Source organism: Penicillium samsonianum (assembly GCF_028829775.1).
Source record: "Penicillium samsonianum strain IBT 33392 chromosome Unknown utg000004l_segment0_segment0, whole genome shotgun sequence".
In the NCBI taxonomy this organism is placed as follows: Eukaryota; Fungi; Ascomycota; class Eurotiomycetes; order Eurotiales; family Aspergillaceae; genus Penicillium; species Penicillium samsonianum.
Genome location: NW_026643262.1, coordinates 900,627 through 917,809, shown reverse-complemented (window position 1 = coordinate 917,809; position 17,183 = coordinate 900,627). Strand labels below are relative to the sequence as shown.

At 49.3% G+C, this 17,183-nt stretch overlaps 6 protein-coding genes across 6 annotated transcripts; 3 read left to right on the top strand and 3 right to left on the bottom strand.

The window, feature by feature from the left end:
- Positions 1 to 373: 373 nt before the first annotated feature.
- Positions 374 to 1,115, bottom strand: N7471_007258 (uncharacterized protein; the record flags this gene model as incomplete). The annotated part of the gene is made up of 3 exons (XM_057279977.1): positions 374 to 501; positions 555 to 641; positions 695 to 1,115. 3 exons carry the CDS (start codon positions 1,113 to 1,115, stop codon positions 374 to 376), a joined length of 636 nt encoding a protein of 211 aa, XP_057134237.1.
- A 777-nt stretch (positions 1,116 to 1,892) lies between these two features.
- N7471_007257 (uncharacterized protein) lies at positions 1,893 to 2,417 on the bottom strand (the record flags this gene model as incomplete). The annotated part of the gene is made up of 3 exons (XM_057279976.1): positions 1,893 to 2,017; positions 2,072 to 2,138; positions 2,232 to 2,417. The coding sequence occupies 3 exons, from the start codon at positions 2,415 to 2,417 to the stop codon at positions 1,893 to 1,895; spliced, it is 378 nt and encodes a 125-aa protein (XP_057134236.1).
- Positions 2,418 to 3,369: 952 nt separating this feature from the next.
- On the top strand, positions 3,370 to 4,207 carry N7471_007256 (uncharacterized protein; the record flags this gene model as incomplete). The annotated part of the gene is made up of 3 exons (XM_057279975.1): positions 3,370 to 3,435; positions 3,509 to 3,635; positions 3,699 to 4,207. 3 exons carry the CDS (start codon positions 3,370 to 3,372, stop codon positions 4,205 to 4,207), a joined length of 702 nt encoding a protein of 233 aa, XP_057134235.1.
- Positions 4,208 to 4,706: 499 nt separating this feature from the next.
- N7471_007255 (MmgE/PrpD family protein) lies at positions 4,707 to 6,056 on the top strand (the record flags this gene model as incomplete). The annotated part of the gene is made up of 1 exon (XM_057279974.1): positions 4,707 to 6,056. One exon carries the CDS (start codon positions 4,707 to 4,709, stop codon positions 6,054 to 6,056), a length of 1,350 nt encoding a protein of 449 aa, XP_057134234.1.
- A 348-nt stretch (positions 6,057 to 6,404) lies between these two features.
- N7471_007254 (S8 family peptidase) lies at positions 6,405 to 8,007 on the bottom strand (the record flags this gene model as incomplete). Its single annotated transcript, XM_057279973.1, has 3 exons — positions 6,405 to 6,593; positions 6,647 to 7,573; positions 7,639 to 8,007. 3 exons carry the CDS (start codon positions 8,005 to 8,007, stop codon positions 6,405 to 6,407), a joined length of 1,485 nt encoding a protein of 494 aa, XP_057134233.1.
- A 1,036-nt stretch (positions 8,008 to 9,043) lies between these two features.
- On the top strand, positions 9,044 to 16,844 carry N7471_007253 (Beige/BEACH domain protein; the record flags this gene model as incomplete). The annotated part of the gene is made up of 6 exons (XM_057279972.1): positions 9,044 to 11,534; positions 11,591 to 11,952; positions 12,006 to 12,456; positions 12,523 to 16,334; positions 16,383 to 16,760; positions 16,815 to 16,844. 6 exons carry the CDS (start codon positions 9,044 to 9,046, stop codon positions 16,842 to 16,844), a joined length of 7,524 nt encoding a protein of 2,507 aa, XP_057134232.1.
- Positions 16,845 to 17,183: the final 339 nt, after the last annotated feature.

Below are 17,183 nucleotides of genomic sequence, written 5' to 3'. Positions count from 1 at the left end.
GCCACCACCAAACTTTGGTGGTGGAGCGAGGTACCATATACCCATTAATAATATTTCTGCTTTGCCCAAGGTTATCACAATGCGATTATCGACTTAAACTCTTTTAGGAGCCCGAGGGGTCGTAAATTCTAGAAAATTGCTACAATGTCTCAAACGGATGATTCATATGACCAGTCTCAATTTACTTATCCGTTCCCCACTAAAACCTTCAGGAAAAACGTTTTATCGTCTTTTATATGCTGAAGCTACAACTACACAGCACTCAGGACTACCCGTGGACATGTATAGGCATCGGAAGGAGATGGTTAATCTTGATACTCTCGTATTAGCACCTGCTATTCAAACACAAAAGACATACAATCCAGCATGCGTATCAGTGGTTCATCCACTCTTCCTCGTAATCAGAAAACGCCTCATGGTAGGGGTTCCTATCAAGCCAAGAGTCTGGATTGAAGGTGCGCCCAAAATCGAGATAAAAATGAGTCAAGGTTTTATTGAGGCCTTTACTAAATGTCAGCAATTATTCCTCTCTTAGGGACTTATCTTAAGCATACCTTCAAGTGACATCGGATGCGCGGGTTGTAGGGAGAAGCGAGAAGTACGTTCACGGAAAAGAATCAACGACTTTGGAATAGTTGTGCCTTATAAGATAGAAAAGTTAGTTCTGCACCTATCGTCAAGGGCGTTTAATCACCTTTGGGTATACACAAATAATGAGCTTCGGCGGCGGGCTTACCACTTTCTGCATCTTCCAAATAATAATCATTCGACCTCCGTGTGATCTCTTGCATGTAGCGCGTATTTGGCATGAACAATGCACCATTCGAAACTGAATAAGTTAGCAGATCAATAATGTGAAGTTGTGTTCGCATACAATCCGGAGTTATATTTGGGTGCACTAAGCCGTCCGCAGTAACTTCTATTCCATCCTCGTATTCCCAGTCGTCTTGTTTAAACGCTCTGTCATAAAGCCTCGAGTCGCGGTGTATCTGAAATTGATACAAGCTTGCTGGAAAATCTGAGTGCCTCGACACATATGAGAACGGGCGGCGATTCGGTAGATGGGAGGTGCTAAGTGCAGGGGCTTGCAGATGACGAAGGATATTTTGAAACATCGCTATACAGACGATATGGCGTTGAATCGAGAAGCAGAAAACCACTAATGGAGATACATATATACCTAGTGCTAAGTTCTGCCGGAAAGGGGAGCTCGATGACGAATTAATCACATCACCATGGACTCCAGGGCCAGGTATCGGTACATAAAGTGCTATGTACACATGTAGTCCACTGATTCTTCCAATACTTATTCGGTGGAACATAACACAGTTCATATTTCCAGACTTATGGTTAGTATTAACGAAAGAGAGCTTTAGGTACTCCTAAGCTAGTAAAATCTCTATTGGTTTATAGTTCAATAACCCATTCTTTATACAGCTAAGAGAGGGTATGATGTGGATAGATTAGCTCACAGTGGGCTCCTTCCAAAATAAAGCTGCACAAGCTTTCAGACTTAGCGCGGATATAACGGTTTCTGACATCTCTTCGCATTTTCGGTATTCTCACATGTATAGTAGGCGTCTTTGTTAGGTACTGGTTCCCGTTTTAGTGTCTGATTTGTCTCGAATGTCGGGCCAGAGGTCTGAACGCTAGAAGAACCACTAAGCAACAATAGAGAGACGGTCCATAGTGCTGACCGTACACAGGATTATTTGCCCAAGATGATATTAGGGCTGTTATATGTGATGCCCTTTTTAGATGTCTTTTTTGATGTCCTTTTAGATTTATACGAAAGCAGTAAAAAGTACAACCCGTATAGAGAACTTGTCTATGTATAACAAGGGATATCTAATGCTTCATAGGAAATCATTCGGATAGAAGAACTCACTCGGTCACCTGAGGGTATCGCTGTAACCACTCGTCCTTGTACCTTCTACTGTCATCTCTTTCCGGGCCTGTAGTGAGTAATGGTCGCGAAATTCGTGGACAAGAATAAGATCGTTAGGGAGAACGATTCCTGTATAACTTTAGTTAATGGACGGGAGAGCTTCCAAGGATTAGAGGAACATACCAGCCATAATAGCATATACGTAAATAGTGGCACCACCCCAGGGTTTGACAGTGCGAACGAGATTCTGCTGTGTCCTAGAGTTAGGACCCATGGAAGCACCATTAGGGACTGAGATATATTAGTGAAATAAATCTGAATGTTTTGACTATCATGAATTTACATTCGTAAGAAACTGGGTCGAGAGCCTTCGGTTGTACTTTCCCTCCAGTTGTAAGGAGGTCGAACACGCCGTGTGGTCGCCTAGGACCTGGTCAAGCCCGGAACGGGATGAAGACGCCGAGTTCACGCGGAAGATATCCTTGGGAATCTGAATGAACGATGGAATGAATCTGTTATGCTGCGGCATCTTTATCAGTCCTTGCAGTGGTCAAAGGTGAGGGTGTATTCGACTGGTATAGGTAAAAATACAACAAAATGTCAACTGGTGTAGTACAGACAGTGCAACCTTGGAACCTTGCAAAGTCACATGCAAGGGCAGCACGATGTTGAATCAATCACATCACTGCCACGGAGTATAAATCTAACTAACGCGTTAATTGGAGAGTTAAAGTATAGAGAATAAGTCTACATAGTTGGCCACTTATACGCCTCTATCCTTAGTAACGGTGTCGTTCGATCCATATGTATATATCTGCTTCTTAGAAGGCTGGTTTAACATTCCTCAACGATTATCTTTTTGGATTTATTTTTAGTATCTTTTTCAAAGTAATTTTTAGGTATTTTCCTACTTCTAAGTGTTATAGCTAGAAGAATTAAAAAAAATTACCCTTAAAAATTATGATTGAAGTATATTTAGACAATAATAGAACCTCGGAAATATAAGAAAATGGAACCAAAGTCAATTTAGGCATTGTTAATTTTGGTATAGGACTTATTTATCGAGTATCGAGATTTAAGAATCAAAAATTTGACTTTATTTATGGAGAATTACTACTATTTAGTACTGATATAGGTGTATTCAGATGTATAGAATACTACATTGTAGAGGTGGCGCCTAGGTTGGCGCCTGGGTGGGCACCTGTGGACGCCCCCATCTTAGTCACGGTCGCCACCGAAATTTCAGGCATCGGTTGATCTCAATAGGTATAGTAGGTCTCGCCCCTCGGTCCTCGTGATCCCGACATCATTGCCTAACACGGACGATTTTTTTTAATTAATACTGCTTTAGCTTCAATTTGCGTAGGCAACCAGTGCTGCCTCGCCTCCATTTTCTATATAAGAATAGATTGCCCCCACGCAATCACCAGCGACATCTTTCCAGGTGCAACGTCTTCAAATTTCCGTCTCTGATCATCGCCATGGCGGAGCGCATCCTGATGAACGAATTCAAGACCCTTCTCAAAGAGAAGTGGGTTCACGTCCAGGTATGTTCACCATTCCACTATGGAGTGTCTTTGACACTTCTATACTTGCAGGTTACTGACATACTTTGCACAGTTGCACGATGACGACATCTTCAACTGGGATGTCGCCCTGATCGTGATTAACCCGGACTCCATGTACTACGGCGGCTATTTCAAAGCCTCAATGACGTTCCCATCCAACTACCCCTATGCCCCGCCAAGTATGACATCTTCCTCTCCTTCTCATCTTTCAATATGACTGACGAAGTTTTCATTGCTATTAGAGTTCCGCTTCCTGCAGCCCCTCCACCACCCGAACATCTACACCAATGGCAAGCTTTGCATCTCCATTCTTCACGCGCCCGGCGAAGATGAAATGTCCGGTGAGCTTGCCTCGGAGCGCTGGTCCCCTGCCCAGCGCGTCGAGTCGGTTCTGATCTCCATCATCTCTCTGCTTGACGATGCCGAGCCATCCTCCCCCGCGAACGTCGACGCTGCCGTCCTGCTTCGCAACGAACCGGAAGTCTACCGCCAGCTTGTTAAGGCTGATGTCGAGAAATCTAAGCTCGATATCCCCGCCGGCTTCGAGATGCCCACACACGATACTCCCGTCCGCGAGCCCGTGGAGAAGGAAGACCATGACTTCTGGGCTGATAGCGATGTCGACAGCGATGTGTTCGGTGGCAGTGACTCTGACGACGAACTCGCCATGGACCAGTCCAGCGGCAGTGATATAGAGGAGGACGAGGATGAGTCCGCCGACGACGATTCCACGGAAACGAAGAAGGTGTAAGGAAAATCTTCAACGTCTTTCGTCCGGGGAGTTGTTGCGTGATCAAACAGTTCATGTCTGCTTCTCCAAGCATATTCAGCATTCTCGGCGTACCCTTGTCATCTTTCATGCGATAGGCGTTTAGCGGGATCATTTTTCCAGCATTATGGGTCTTATGGTTTATGATAACATGCAATACCCTAATGTTGCACAGATATTTTAACGAAATGAAATCAAATTTTAACTTCCATTTGAAATCTCAATCAGACTTTCAGTCACATTAGCCCTACCTCCATACCATTCAGTTCACTTGAGCCATAAATCTGAGGTCATTGCCGAGAAAAAGTGGACTCTCCTCTCCCCCACTGCCCCCGCCTTTAAACCCGAAGTATCTATGGCTCCTATATCCGACCTCCAAGTCATCCCAATATCACAACTATATATATCTACCTACGCACTAAACCCATCCACCAACTCCCCCAATATCACATTGAACCGGCAACCGACCACCAATCCCAAGATGGCAACCCAGGCCCTCGCCGCCTGGACAGTCTCTCTATCCTACCCCGATCTCCCAGAAGAAGTAATCCACGCCGCAGTACGAAGTTTCTACAACATAGCCGGATGCATAGTAGGCGGAAGCAAACACACCGCAACAACGACAGCCCGCAAAGCCCTATCACCCTTCTCAGGACCACCGACCTCCCACCTCCTCGGCACAAACACCTCGACTGACGCCATGCACGCCGCTCTCTTCAACGGAATCGCCTCACACGTCCACGACTACGACGACACACACCTAGACACAATAATCCACCCAACAGGTCCAGTAGCATGTGCACTCCTCGCCATAGTCCCGACCCTCGAGCGCCCCGTTTCCGGGACAGAGTTCATAACCGCGCTGATCGCTGGCATTGAAGCCGAGTGTAAAGTCGGCTTGGCCGTCTGGCCGGCGCATTACGATGTCGGCTGGCATATCACTTCTACGACAGGGTCGATTGGCGCTGCTGTGGCTGTGGCGAAGTTGCTTGCGTTGTCGGCTGGACAGGTCGCTCATGCGATTGGTCTTGCGGCGACGCAGGTTACTGGGCTTCGGGAAATGTTCGGGTCGCATACGAAGTCTTTTCATCCGGGACGGGCGGCCCAGAATGGGTTGCTTGCTGTTTTGCTTGCGCGGGAGGGGTTTACGAGTTCGGTTGAGGCGCTGGAGGCGAAGAGGGGGTGGGCTAATGTTGTTAGTTCTGGGGGGAATAGGCTCGAAGAGGAGATTGCGGGGCTTGGGGGTGGTGGGCGGTGGGAGATTGTGAGGAATGCGTTTAAGCCGTTTCCTTGTGGGATTGTGGTTCATCCTGTTATTGATGGGTGTGTTTGGTTGCATGGGGAGTTGGAGAGGGTTGGGGTTGATATTGGGGATGTTGAGGAGGTTGTTGCGGATGTGCATCCGCTTGTTCTGGAGTTGACAGGGAAGACGGCGCCGAGGGATGGGCTGGGGGCTAAGTTTAGTGTTTATCATGGTGGTGCAGTTGGTTTGTTATTAGGGAAAGCTGCGCCGGCGCAGTATGAGGATGATGTTGTACTTGATAGGCAGGTTGTGGCATTGAGTTCTCGGTTCAGGGCGGTCCCTGATGAGAGTTTGCGGGCCGATGAGTGTCATCTTGTTGTGAAAGTGAGGGGGTGGGCTAGTATTGAGAAGCATGTTGACTATGCCGTGGGTAGCTTGGAGCGCCCCATGACGAATGAACAGTTGACAGCAAAGTTCGTTGACCAGTGTGTTGGGGTTATGGGAGAAGTACGGACTGACAAGGCAAGTCAGTGGTGTTGGGCTTTAGAGAAACAGGCCGACGTGGGCCAAATCAAGGACGTGATGTAGAGCAGATGTTGAATATATGAATACATGTACTGCTAAGGGCCTACTTGAACCTATTTAGAGTGTGCAATGCCGGAGAAATCATTTGTTTGATAAATCAAAACAGATTCTAAATCTGTCCGAATTTATGGTTGTAGACGAGTATGCTACGTGAAGCAACGAAATAGCGTAATAGCAAAAACAATTTGTGTATAGGAGTGTAGTGGCGGGATAGACCCGCGGATTCGTGTTGGAGAATCCAAAAGACCGAGATAAAACCAAAGAAAAAGTGATGAGCGCCTGTGTTAATCCATTCATCCATATGCCCGATTGTTGGGTTTGTCACTGACAGAACCCTAACAAAATTCTAATCTATGCAGAGACAGCATCCTTGATCTCGCTGTAGATAGCGCCGAGCTCCCTGTGGAAGGCCTTCTCAGCTTGATCGATGATGCCACCAATGCGCTCGTCGACAGTGGGCTCAGTCTTGTGAGCCTTGTAACCACCATCGGCAAGGATCTTAGTGAAATTGGCGGAACCACCACCGTTCCAGGCCAGAAGCTAAGATAAAGTTAGCCTAATCCATGTTCATCTAAATAGGGGGGAAAACTTACGTTGGGGGTGTCGGAGGGAATGTCAGTAAGTGTTCCCTCGGTGGCAACGCTGATAAGAGCGGCCTTGAGCTGCTTAGGGGTGACATCGGCGACGGCATAGGCCGAGTCCTTGGCAGGTGCCAGGGAGACGTAGTAGGCCAGCAGACCGGCGATGTGAGGAGAGGCCATGGAGGTGCCGGAAATGGTGTTGGTGGCATGCTCGCTACCAACCCAGGTAGAGAGGATATTCAGACCAGGGGCGAAGATATCAGTGCACTTGCCGAAGTTGGAGAAGTAAGCACGCTCATCAGCCAGGGTGGAGGCGCCAACAGTGACAGCCTTCTCGGCAGCAGCGGGGGAGTAGTTGCAGGCGTCAGCGTTGTCATTACCGGCAGCAACAGCGAAGTGAATACCGGCGTCAACAGCGGCATTCACAGCGAGATCCAGGGTGCGGGAGCTACCACCACCGAGAGACATGTTGGCAACGCTACCCTTGAACTTCTTATCGCCCTTCTTGGACTTCTTGATGTGAGCCTCAACCGCCCATTCAACACCCTTGACGACATCGGACATAGTACCCGAGCCATTAGAGCGAAGAACCTTGACAGCGTAGACGTTGGCCTGCTTGGCGACACCGAACTTCTTGCCGGCAATAGTACCAGAGCAGTGAGTTCCGTGACCATTTCCATCCTCATCGGCATCACCCTGGGGGATAGTCTTGCCCCATGTAGCACGGCCCTCGAAGTCAACGTGCTTGACGTTGGTGCCAGTATCAATAACGTAGGCATCGACACCCTCGCCACCCTCCTCGGCATACAAATACTTGTTGAAGTTGCCGAAGGAGAGGCTTTCACGGTGAGAGATACGGGCAAGACCCCAAGGGGCGTTCTTCTCGACAGCACCATCGGTCATAGTACGGACCTCAGAGTCTTTCTCGATGTAGTCAACCTGTTTTGAGTCACATTAGCCGCTGACCTCGGGAACTTCCGCACGGAGGGAATGGGGTTACTCACATCAGGATGGCGGCGGATCTGCTCGATGACATCCTCATGGAAGTGACCAGCATATCCCATGAGTGATCCATCAATTTGGAAAGTGTGCTTCAGGCCCATGAAAGCCTCAAAGTCGAAATCGAACAGGGAGCGCTTCTTCAACTCCATCCGACCGGTATGAGCGGTGTGCACCTCCTGCAACCAGGTCTGGTGAGCGGACGCAGAGCTCTGGTCAACATGCTTCTTGAATACAACGATATAGGAGTCCGGAATATCTTGTGAGGTCATGGAGGAGAGGATAGGAGCTGCGTCATTGTGAATGGAGCCTACTGCCACGGGCGAGGCAGCTGCCAACAACGGGAGCAGAGTTAGGCTGAGGAAGCCTTTCATGCTGGGCAAAGTGGAAGAGTAAACACGGCGGAAGAAACGGTAGGGTAAACAATAATTGTAGGTGGTAAAGGATGAGTGAAGGATAGGTTGGATGAAGAGGAGAAGGGGGAAGATGAGGAGAAGGGCAGGCTTATCTAGGGAGGAGACGGGGGATCGATGATGCAAGCGGGCATTACATACGATTACGCCGGGCGGATGACCTGTCGATGTCGATCTAGTGGAGAACTGTTTGAAAATGGGGTACCCGATACCGTATGGTATGGTCACCTTGGTCTCGGGAACCACATAAAGAGCATCCACTTGACTTGCTATGGCATGTATGTATGGATATTAGACATTATTATGAAGTATGATTTAAGTTGTTTGGATATCTCCCGGGCACAAATAATAGGTAAATAAAGTACCTATAGCAAGGTGGTGCAGGTGGTCACCTTCCCCTCGGGTACCTGGCAGTCTCACCTTGCTAGTTATAGGTCATAGGCAACCCCCCTCGCACGGCCCAGCTTCTCCAAGGCAACTCATCCTCCGAAGTCGCGTGCTTTGTGCTCGGGTGACTCAAATGTTGGTCCAGTCCCCCTTGTCTTCCATGGGAGTGCCATTATTGGATACAACTCTGTCAATCTGCGGAGCAGCCCATCACATCATAGGATCACTTCCAAGCTTCTCCACATTGCTCAGAGCGGCGTCTTATCGCGCTTATCATGTCCTATCAGTGATCGCTCGTAATTTTGAAGCTTACCGTTTTTACAATACAACAAGGCGTGTGCATGTGTCCAGCCCCCATATCCTCAGCCCCCCAAGAGCACTGAGTCACCTGATATCCAACTTTCCCCTCCCGATAGCGAATTACAGAGGTGGCTGAATATTTGACATGGGTTCTGCGGATGACGAGTGTTGCAAATTTTCCTAACCGCTAGGCTTCCTATCTTGGCACTAGCACTGTCACACACCAATGCAGACCGTTGTACCCGCTATTGAACATTCACGGTCTCTGATGGTCATACGCCATCGGAGCGGACGTGGATAAGATTTGGCTATGGCTCCGCCGGCTCCCCTCCACCCTCCCTCCCCCTCCGGATCGACCGAACGATTGGCCGAAGAGCTAGCCCCAACCATTGACCAGCTTAAGAGCGTCGGTGCAGGCACCGAGATCACTCTGTCCCAGGCTCTGTCGACGACCGAATCTCTTCTCCGCCTGCGCCACACCTTCATAGATGATGCACGTCCACGCACCGCCAAAGATGCATTCCGACATCTCCAGGGCTTTCAAACGCTGCTGTCGCTGGCGGACCAGGTAGCCGAGCTCTACGATCCGGTACACAAATCCAAGGAGGAACGAAAAGGCCTATTGGGTATCTTCAAAGATGTCCTCGGTGTATTGGCAGAGGGCCTGAAGGATCATTTTGGCAACAAGCGATATTTTGCTCGGAAGATAGTAGGGGGAGGTATTGCTGCACTGGAACAAATCCTCACTGCGCTTGTCAAGAAGATAGACACAACTGAGGGTGACGCACAACATCTCTACGGCGCCATTTTGGCCGCAGCTCTATGCCAGGAGACAGTGTCGGGTATCTTTGTAACACTGAGCACCAAGTTTCCCCAGGATAAGGACTCTCCTTCTCCGAAAGACGTCCAGGATGCTGTGGATCATTTCATTGGATCGGCTGAGACGGTGGAAGTACCGGAACTACTTGGACCGTTCCTTCGTGTGTGGTTGATGCACTCCTCTTTGTCATCTGGATATGACATGTTACGCCTGGCCTTGCCCGCATGTCTCTGCCAATTGGCCTCGCAGTCTCGGAGGAACGTCGTAGCCTTGCATGCCACTGATATGCTCACCTCAATCCTACCCCTCTTATTCGATGGTGGGCGGTCAGACAGGGAGAAAGCAATTTATCAAGATCTCGCCCAATTTCTCAGCGTCCAGGGCATGAGTAGCTTGGAAGATGCTGTCGCCTTATACCGCGGGGCGCATGACAACCCGCAAGTTCTAAAAGTCCTATTGTCTGCTCTCAAATCCTCTAAGGAGCCTCCATCAATACAGTTCGATATGTCCCGCCATGGATACTGTTCAGTCGAGTTCGCAACACTTGGTCGACCTTTCCCTCCTATCAATTCCTCCGGCTACACTCTTGCAGCCTGGGCCCGTTTTGACGAGTTCGATTCCAGCACGCATACTACTATCTTTGGAGCATTCGATGCTAGCCAAACATGTTTCATTCTTGCCTACCTCGAAAAGGACACTCGAAACTTTATTCTTCAAACTTCGATTCGAGGTTCCCGTCCTAGTGTTCGGTTCAAGTCTGCAAAATTCGAGCCCAATCGCTGGTACCATATTTGTGTTGTTCAGAAGAGACCGAAGCCAATGTCTTCTTCCCGCGCATCTCTTTTCATAGACGGCGAGTTTGTTGAACAACTGAAGATCGAATACCCATCCGTTCCTGTAAGCCATCATTCAAGCAAGCCCTCGCGCGTGCAGGCATTCTTTGGCACCCCTCAAGACCTTGCAATGCGTCTCGGAAAAGGCGTGTCCACTTCCCGGTGGTCTCTTGCCAGTGGAATGCTTTTCGACGAGGCTTATAGCGACGACATGGTAGCTGTTTTCTACAACCTTGGGCCTCGCTATTATGGGAATTTCCAGGATTGCTTAGGCTCCTTCCAGACATACAGGGCCTCTGCGACTCTCAATCTGCGGAATGAACATCTTCACCCGGGTAAAGAGGAAGCCTCGGACATTGTCACTGCCATCCGTAGACGGGCGAGTACATTGATTCGTGAAAGCTCGATTTTGATCAATGTCTCTTCTGTCGCCGTTCTTGACGACGACGATAGCAATAATGTCGACGAATCACAGTTGATAAAATGTCTCTCACGGCAGGCAGCAAAGAGTCTGCATCAGTTAACCAAGTCAGGTGGCAATGCTGTTGCTGTCAACGGCGCCACTCCGGCTATCAATGACGGCTTAACCCAGCCTCAGGGGGTTGGCATCCTGACAGGTGATCCTGTCGTTGCCGTCCCTAGGGCGATGGATGATGCTAGTTGGTGTCTAGGTGGCTGCGCCGCGGCCCACCTAAGCTTGATCAAGGCGGCCAGCACCGCGGAAAGCACTCGCATGGCCGTGGAGGCTCTCTACGAAGCAGTGCAGGACAACTGGAGAAACAGTGAGGCCATGGAAAGAGAGAATGGATATGGCATTCTTGCAGCCTTATTGCGGGAGAAGCTTGGATTCTGCATCGGTAATTCCCCGACTGCGTTCAAAATCCCTGTGGTTAGCTCTGATCCCGAGGAGCTGGCTTCCTTGATGCTTGACCTGCTACATTTGACTCTCGGATTTGTTGGCTATGACTTCGAAACCCCTAACCACTCCATCATCACAAACCCGCTCGCCTACCGTGTCCTGCTCGTGGACATGGACGTCTGGCGACTTGGAGAATCTCAGGTGATTGGCTTATATTACTCTCAATTCCGCACGTTTGCCGCCGATAGCAATTATCGCCGATTTAACGCTAGGCGTCTTAGTCGTATGCGTAAGTGTGCTTCCTCATCACACTGCCACTCTTATTATTCAAGCTGACCAAACTAGGTGTCAACAAAAAGTTACTGGAAACTTTGAAGAGTGGAGAGGTGACCGAAGAGTCTCTACAACCTTGCTTATCGGCATTCCGCTCATTGATGGAGAGCAGTCCCTCTCCCGACCTTCTTCGTTCACTAGCTTTGTCCATCACATATGTACTCCATAAGCCAAAGACTCCGACAAATCTTCAGAGAAAGAAGAGCCTTCGGTACGTGGCTACATCGCCTCGACCTGCGTCGGCGAAATCAGAAAGCAAATACCTTCCCAGCGTGACTTTGGGCATTGAAATGCTACGGCTGTACTCTTCCGTGTTGTGTAACCCACAGGACCCTACGCCATTGAGGAAATTTGCCAAGGCTGTCACAAACAAGGTATGTGGATGATCATTTGCCTTGAAGAGAGTTTTGTTTAACCATCTGTGCAGTGGCTTCTTTATCTCATGTGCGAGGATGAGCCCGAGATTGCGATACTTGCAACGAAGATCTTAGCCCGCTTAGTCGTGGTCATTGGCAGTGGATACAGCAAGAAGTTTGCGGAGAAGAGTGGTGGATACATCATTCTAGAACACCGTCTGAAGAGATGGTGGGATGTTCCCGCATTGTGGCCTATCTGCTTTTCTATCTTTTTCGGGGTTGATCATGCTTTGCTGGATCTCGACAAACCCCTCGACCCGTCCGAACTGCTTAGAGCTTTCTTGGCCGAAGGCGATGTAAAGGTCGTCTTCCCAGATATGCTGCCCGTTATTGTGAATATGTTGAAGAGCGGGGTGCGCAATTTAACCATGGCAAGTGATGCGCAAGAAGACACTCAAGGCTCTCTAGAAGAGCGTGCCTCTAAATGCGATAAACTAAAAATGAACTCTCTCAAGCTTCCTGGTAGGCTCTGACCACTCATGACTATGGTCTGGTCGTTCTCTGACTGACCCTATTTTCTACTGTTAGATGCAACCCCCTCAGACCAGAATATCCTTGGGCTTGCTCTCATCAATTCGGTTGTTCAATTTTTAGAAGAAGCACGCGCCAGATCACCAAGCTTCCAAGATTTCACTGCACAATCTACTTACGTGCAGGAGCTACTTTCTGTGCTTTATCCTGTTGTTGTCGGTGCTGATACCGTCAGCCCCAACACAGAACTGAATTTCCGACACAGCGGACTCAGCTTCGATGACAGCAATCTAGTACTACGACCGCGTTCGAGTACTAAAAATGCATCGACAGCTTTGCAGACAACCATGGTTGACTCCTTGGGCAGTCCTGAGGAAAGCACTGGTTCTTTAAAACGTGGCTCATCCTTCATTTTGGTCTCGTCTGATAAATCCAAGCACCAGCCCTCTTCTGCCCGGATACGGCGGCTCATGAATCCAACCTTCATTGGAAATAAAGCTTCCACTGATCATCCCGTTGTCAAGGCAGTCTTCAGGCTTGTGCTAGCCGTCTTTGAGGATCAGCTTTTAGGGCGCAAAGACTTTTCAGGCCTTGGTCTCTATCTGAAGACCCCACCCGGCTTCCTGGAACACCAGGCATACTTCAATTCTTGGGTTTTTGACTGTGTGCTTTCGGCATTGCAAGATCTTCCTCTGGTCCGACCGGGTCTGCTCCATGAAACCCGGACACTTACGAACCTCGGGCGCTTCGCGACACATTTGACGGAGGCAGTATACGAAGGCTGGTTCAGTAACGGGGCATCATCCACACTTGAATTCATTGGTACAATTTTAGAGTATCTCCAGCGCCCGGACATATCTCAGTTGAAAAGCATTCGTTTATGTAGCCAGGCTACAGCAACGATTCGCTCGACTCTGTACAAAGTTATCTTATTTCAGTTGTCAGAAGCAGATGACACCGAAACCGTGACATTGCTAAACCGATTGAACTACTGGCAGGTGGTCCTTCTCTCGGCGGCTGAAACCCAATCAAAACATTTACATCTGCTATGCTACCTGCTATACACGAAACTAATCAGCACAAATGGTGATGTCCGCTCAGCCGCTACCCGCTTATGGAGAATCATATTAGTACAGGCGCCAGATGAGATAACAACACTTCTCAGCTATGGCTCTGTTTCTCTCCAGCGTCGATTGGCTGATGGCTTCGACGCTCTTTCCGGAATGGACGACGAAGCTTTCCTGCTATGGATCGATGACCAGCGCGACGATCTGGATGCCCTGTTCTTTGGTGTATTTTCTCGATCGTGGGACACTTTCGTCCACGAGGAGAATACAAGTACCGAGGAGTCCGTCAGGTCTCGAGTATCGAAACGTAAAGACAAACTCAGACAATGGGCTCAGATCGAGAAATTTGATGAAGACATGGCGCGAAAGTACGAGGCTACTTTGCCACATTGGATCTCGAACATCGCAGCGTCCGAGTTTTTGAAGTCTCAACGATTCTTGCAAGATCTTCAAGATAGCTCTACTTTCATGTGGTCAGCTTTCTCCGACTTACTGCTTGACTTGCGACGACCAGGTGGCCTGCTCACAGAAGAAAAGGAGAGGAGATGGTGGCTAGACCAGACAGAAGGTCGCAGCCGTATGCGACTACGTCTGGTTCCAGATGAGTCGGGGGAGCGACAGGACTATCAGCCTAAGCGTAAAGCCTCCGAGCCCCCAGCAATCAAAATCGACACCCGTATACGTGCACTATCAGAGGGTGAGACTCTGACGGCTCATCCTCTCACAGGGGAACCTGAGAATGTGGGAAGCGAGTCGCCGAACGGCGATGCCGACAATAGGAGCCTTATGGAGGATAACTTTGAGATGATTGACGACCCGAAAATCGAGCTCGAAGACTATGAAGATAGAAACCGGAAGGTGATGCGATCTCTTCAGCGTGGCGATCAGGTTCAAAGCGTGTGCAACCTGTCTCGAATCATTGGTCTGGAAGCAGTGGAAGGTATTTCAATTCTCGGCAAGGACTGCATCTATATCCTGGACAATTTCTTCCAGAGAGCAGATGGCGAGATTGTGAACGTCTGGCAAGCCCCCAATGAGGAACGAGATCCCTATGTGCGCATGATTTCTGGTCGCGAATCAAATGATCGCCGCTCGCAGGAGCATGAGACAAGGAGCTGGAAATGGTCTGATTTGGTCAGCGTTTCCAAGCGTCGATTCCTATTCCGCGATGTTGCACTTGAGATATTCTTTACAGATGGCACCAGCTATTTGTTGACATTGCTCTCAGCACGAGCTCGAGACGATCTGTGCAACCAACTGGCTATCAGGGCACCACAGGTCACGGGAAGCACCGGACACTCGCGACCAGAAGACATCTGGCGATTTGAAACCCTTCGCAGTCAAGATGATGCACCACAGTCCCTCGGGTCTAAATTTGCTAGTGTCTTCGGTCACCTTCCGGCAAACCCAGCAACACGAAAATGGGTCAAGGGTGAAATTTCCAACTTTCATTATCTGATGTTGATCAACACCTTTGCTGGGCGTACGTTCAACGACTTAACTCAATACCCCATTTTCCCATGGGTTCTGGCAGACTATACAAGCGAGGAACTTGACCTTACCAACCCGGCCACATTCCGGGACCTATCCAAGCCCATGGGTTGCCAAACACTAGACCGAGAAATGGGCTTCCGTGAGCGATACAATGCTTTTGCTGAGATGGGCGATAGTGACTCTCCCCCTTTCCATTATGGAACACATTACTCTTCTGCCATGATTGTCAGCTCCTACCTCATTCGGCTGCAACCATTCGTCAAGTCATATCTTTTACTCCAGGGCGGCTCCTTTGATCATGCTGACCGCCTCTTCTACTCAATTCGCAAGGCATGGGAGTCGGCATCGCGAGGGAACATGACCGACGTTCGAGAACTTACTCCTGAGTTCTTCTATCTTCCGGAATTCCTGGTGAACTCCAATCATTTTGACTTTGGACTTCTCCAAAACATGACCACGGCCATTGACTCGGTTGAGCTGCCACCTTGGGCAAAGGGCGATCCCAAGATCTTCATCGCTAAGCACCGGGAGGCACTTGAGAGTCCCTATGTTTCCGAGAACCTGCATCGCTGGATTGATCTGGTTTTCGGCAGCAAACAAAAGGGCGAGGCAGCCGTCGAGGCTGTCAATGTCTTCCACCACCTCTCATACAAAGGTGCCAAAGACTTGGATGCCATTGATGACCCGATGGAACGGTTAGCCACAATCGGCATTATTCACAACTTTGGGCAAACTCCTCACCAAATCTTCCAACGACCTCACGCCCCGAGGGAAGATCAGCGGCACCGCATACTCCGGCTGGACACTCTTGCGGAATCCCTGACCCAAATGCCTTTGTCTCTTCTTGATATTGAAGAACGAGTAGCCACCCTATCAATGAAACAAGACCGCTTGTTGTGTACCGCGGCGCTGAGGCTCAACGTACCGCCAGCCTATGATTACTATATGGAATGGGGATTCTTCGATGGTAGTGTTCGTTTCTACGCGGCCGACACTCGCAAGCTCCTGGGTCACTTTGAGCACCTTCATGTTGGTCAATTATCTCATGCCAGCTTTGCGGATTCCCGCACTCTGGTCACCTGCGGTACGGACTGTACCATATCATTATGGACGGTCACTGCAACCTCCAAGTCTGTTGATTTGCAGCCCATTGGGTCACTCTTTGGACATCGAAGCCCAGTCACTGTACTTGCTGTTTCGCGCTCCTTCAGTGCTTTATTATCTGCCTCCAATGACGGACAGGTTATGCTATGGGATCTCAATCGACGATCATTTGTGCGAGCCCTTCCCGGCGACGGTGCGGTCGATGTATGTTTCCCTTTTTCTATCACCTGCTGTCCTTTACTGATAAACTAGTGTGCTCGAATCAACGATGTTTCTGGAGACATTATGGTTTGTCGAGGCAATCGCTTGACATTATATACCCTCAATGGTGTAGTGTTGATTGACCAACCAGTCTGCGAGTCGGGCGACGATCGCGTCTTGTCCTGCGTCTTCTACGAGGGGGTGCAGAATGAATGGCTGGAGCGTGAATTGGTGTTGACAGGCCATACTCGTGGTGTGGTCAACATCTGGAGCAAGACTATTCGCGGTGGCCGCTTTGAGCTGGAGTTGATCCGACAGCTGCATCATACCGACAGCAGTCGTGACAATGGTGCCAATATCAACGCCGGTATCAGTTGTATTTTGGCTCTCCCCCACGTGGTCTATACGGGGGATGAGGCTGGCCGAGTGGTAAGTTTTATTACCCGGATTCATGTTCAATTGGCCAAGCTAACATGATAGTAGTATGAATGGAATTGCATCCAGCGCCGCTAGTTTTCTTGGTGTTATTTAAACACCCTCCATTTCTCCTTGATCTCATATTCATAGCCAAAAAGCATATTTACCAGACAATTTCTGGCACTCAACCCCTTTCGCTTTCCGTTCTACTGTGCGCCTCTTGCCTCTTGCCGTTTTGAGAGTAAACTTGAACGCGGTCCTATGAATTCCCCCTGTAAGATGCTTCTGCGGGTGAGGTACAAGCTGCACTTGGGTAGGCCGCATAACCCTACTTCGGTCATGAACATCCTCCAGTCTTATGTCAACGATCAAATAACCCGTGGACTTTGTATAACTAGTAGCTACCCGGTGGTTGAGCCGACTAAAGTACGATTC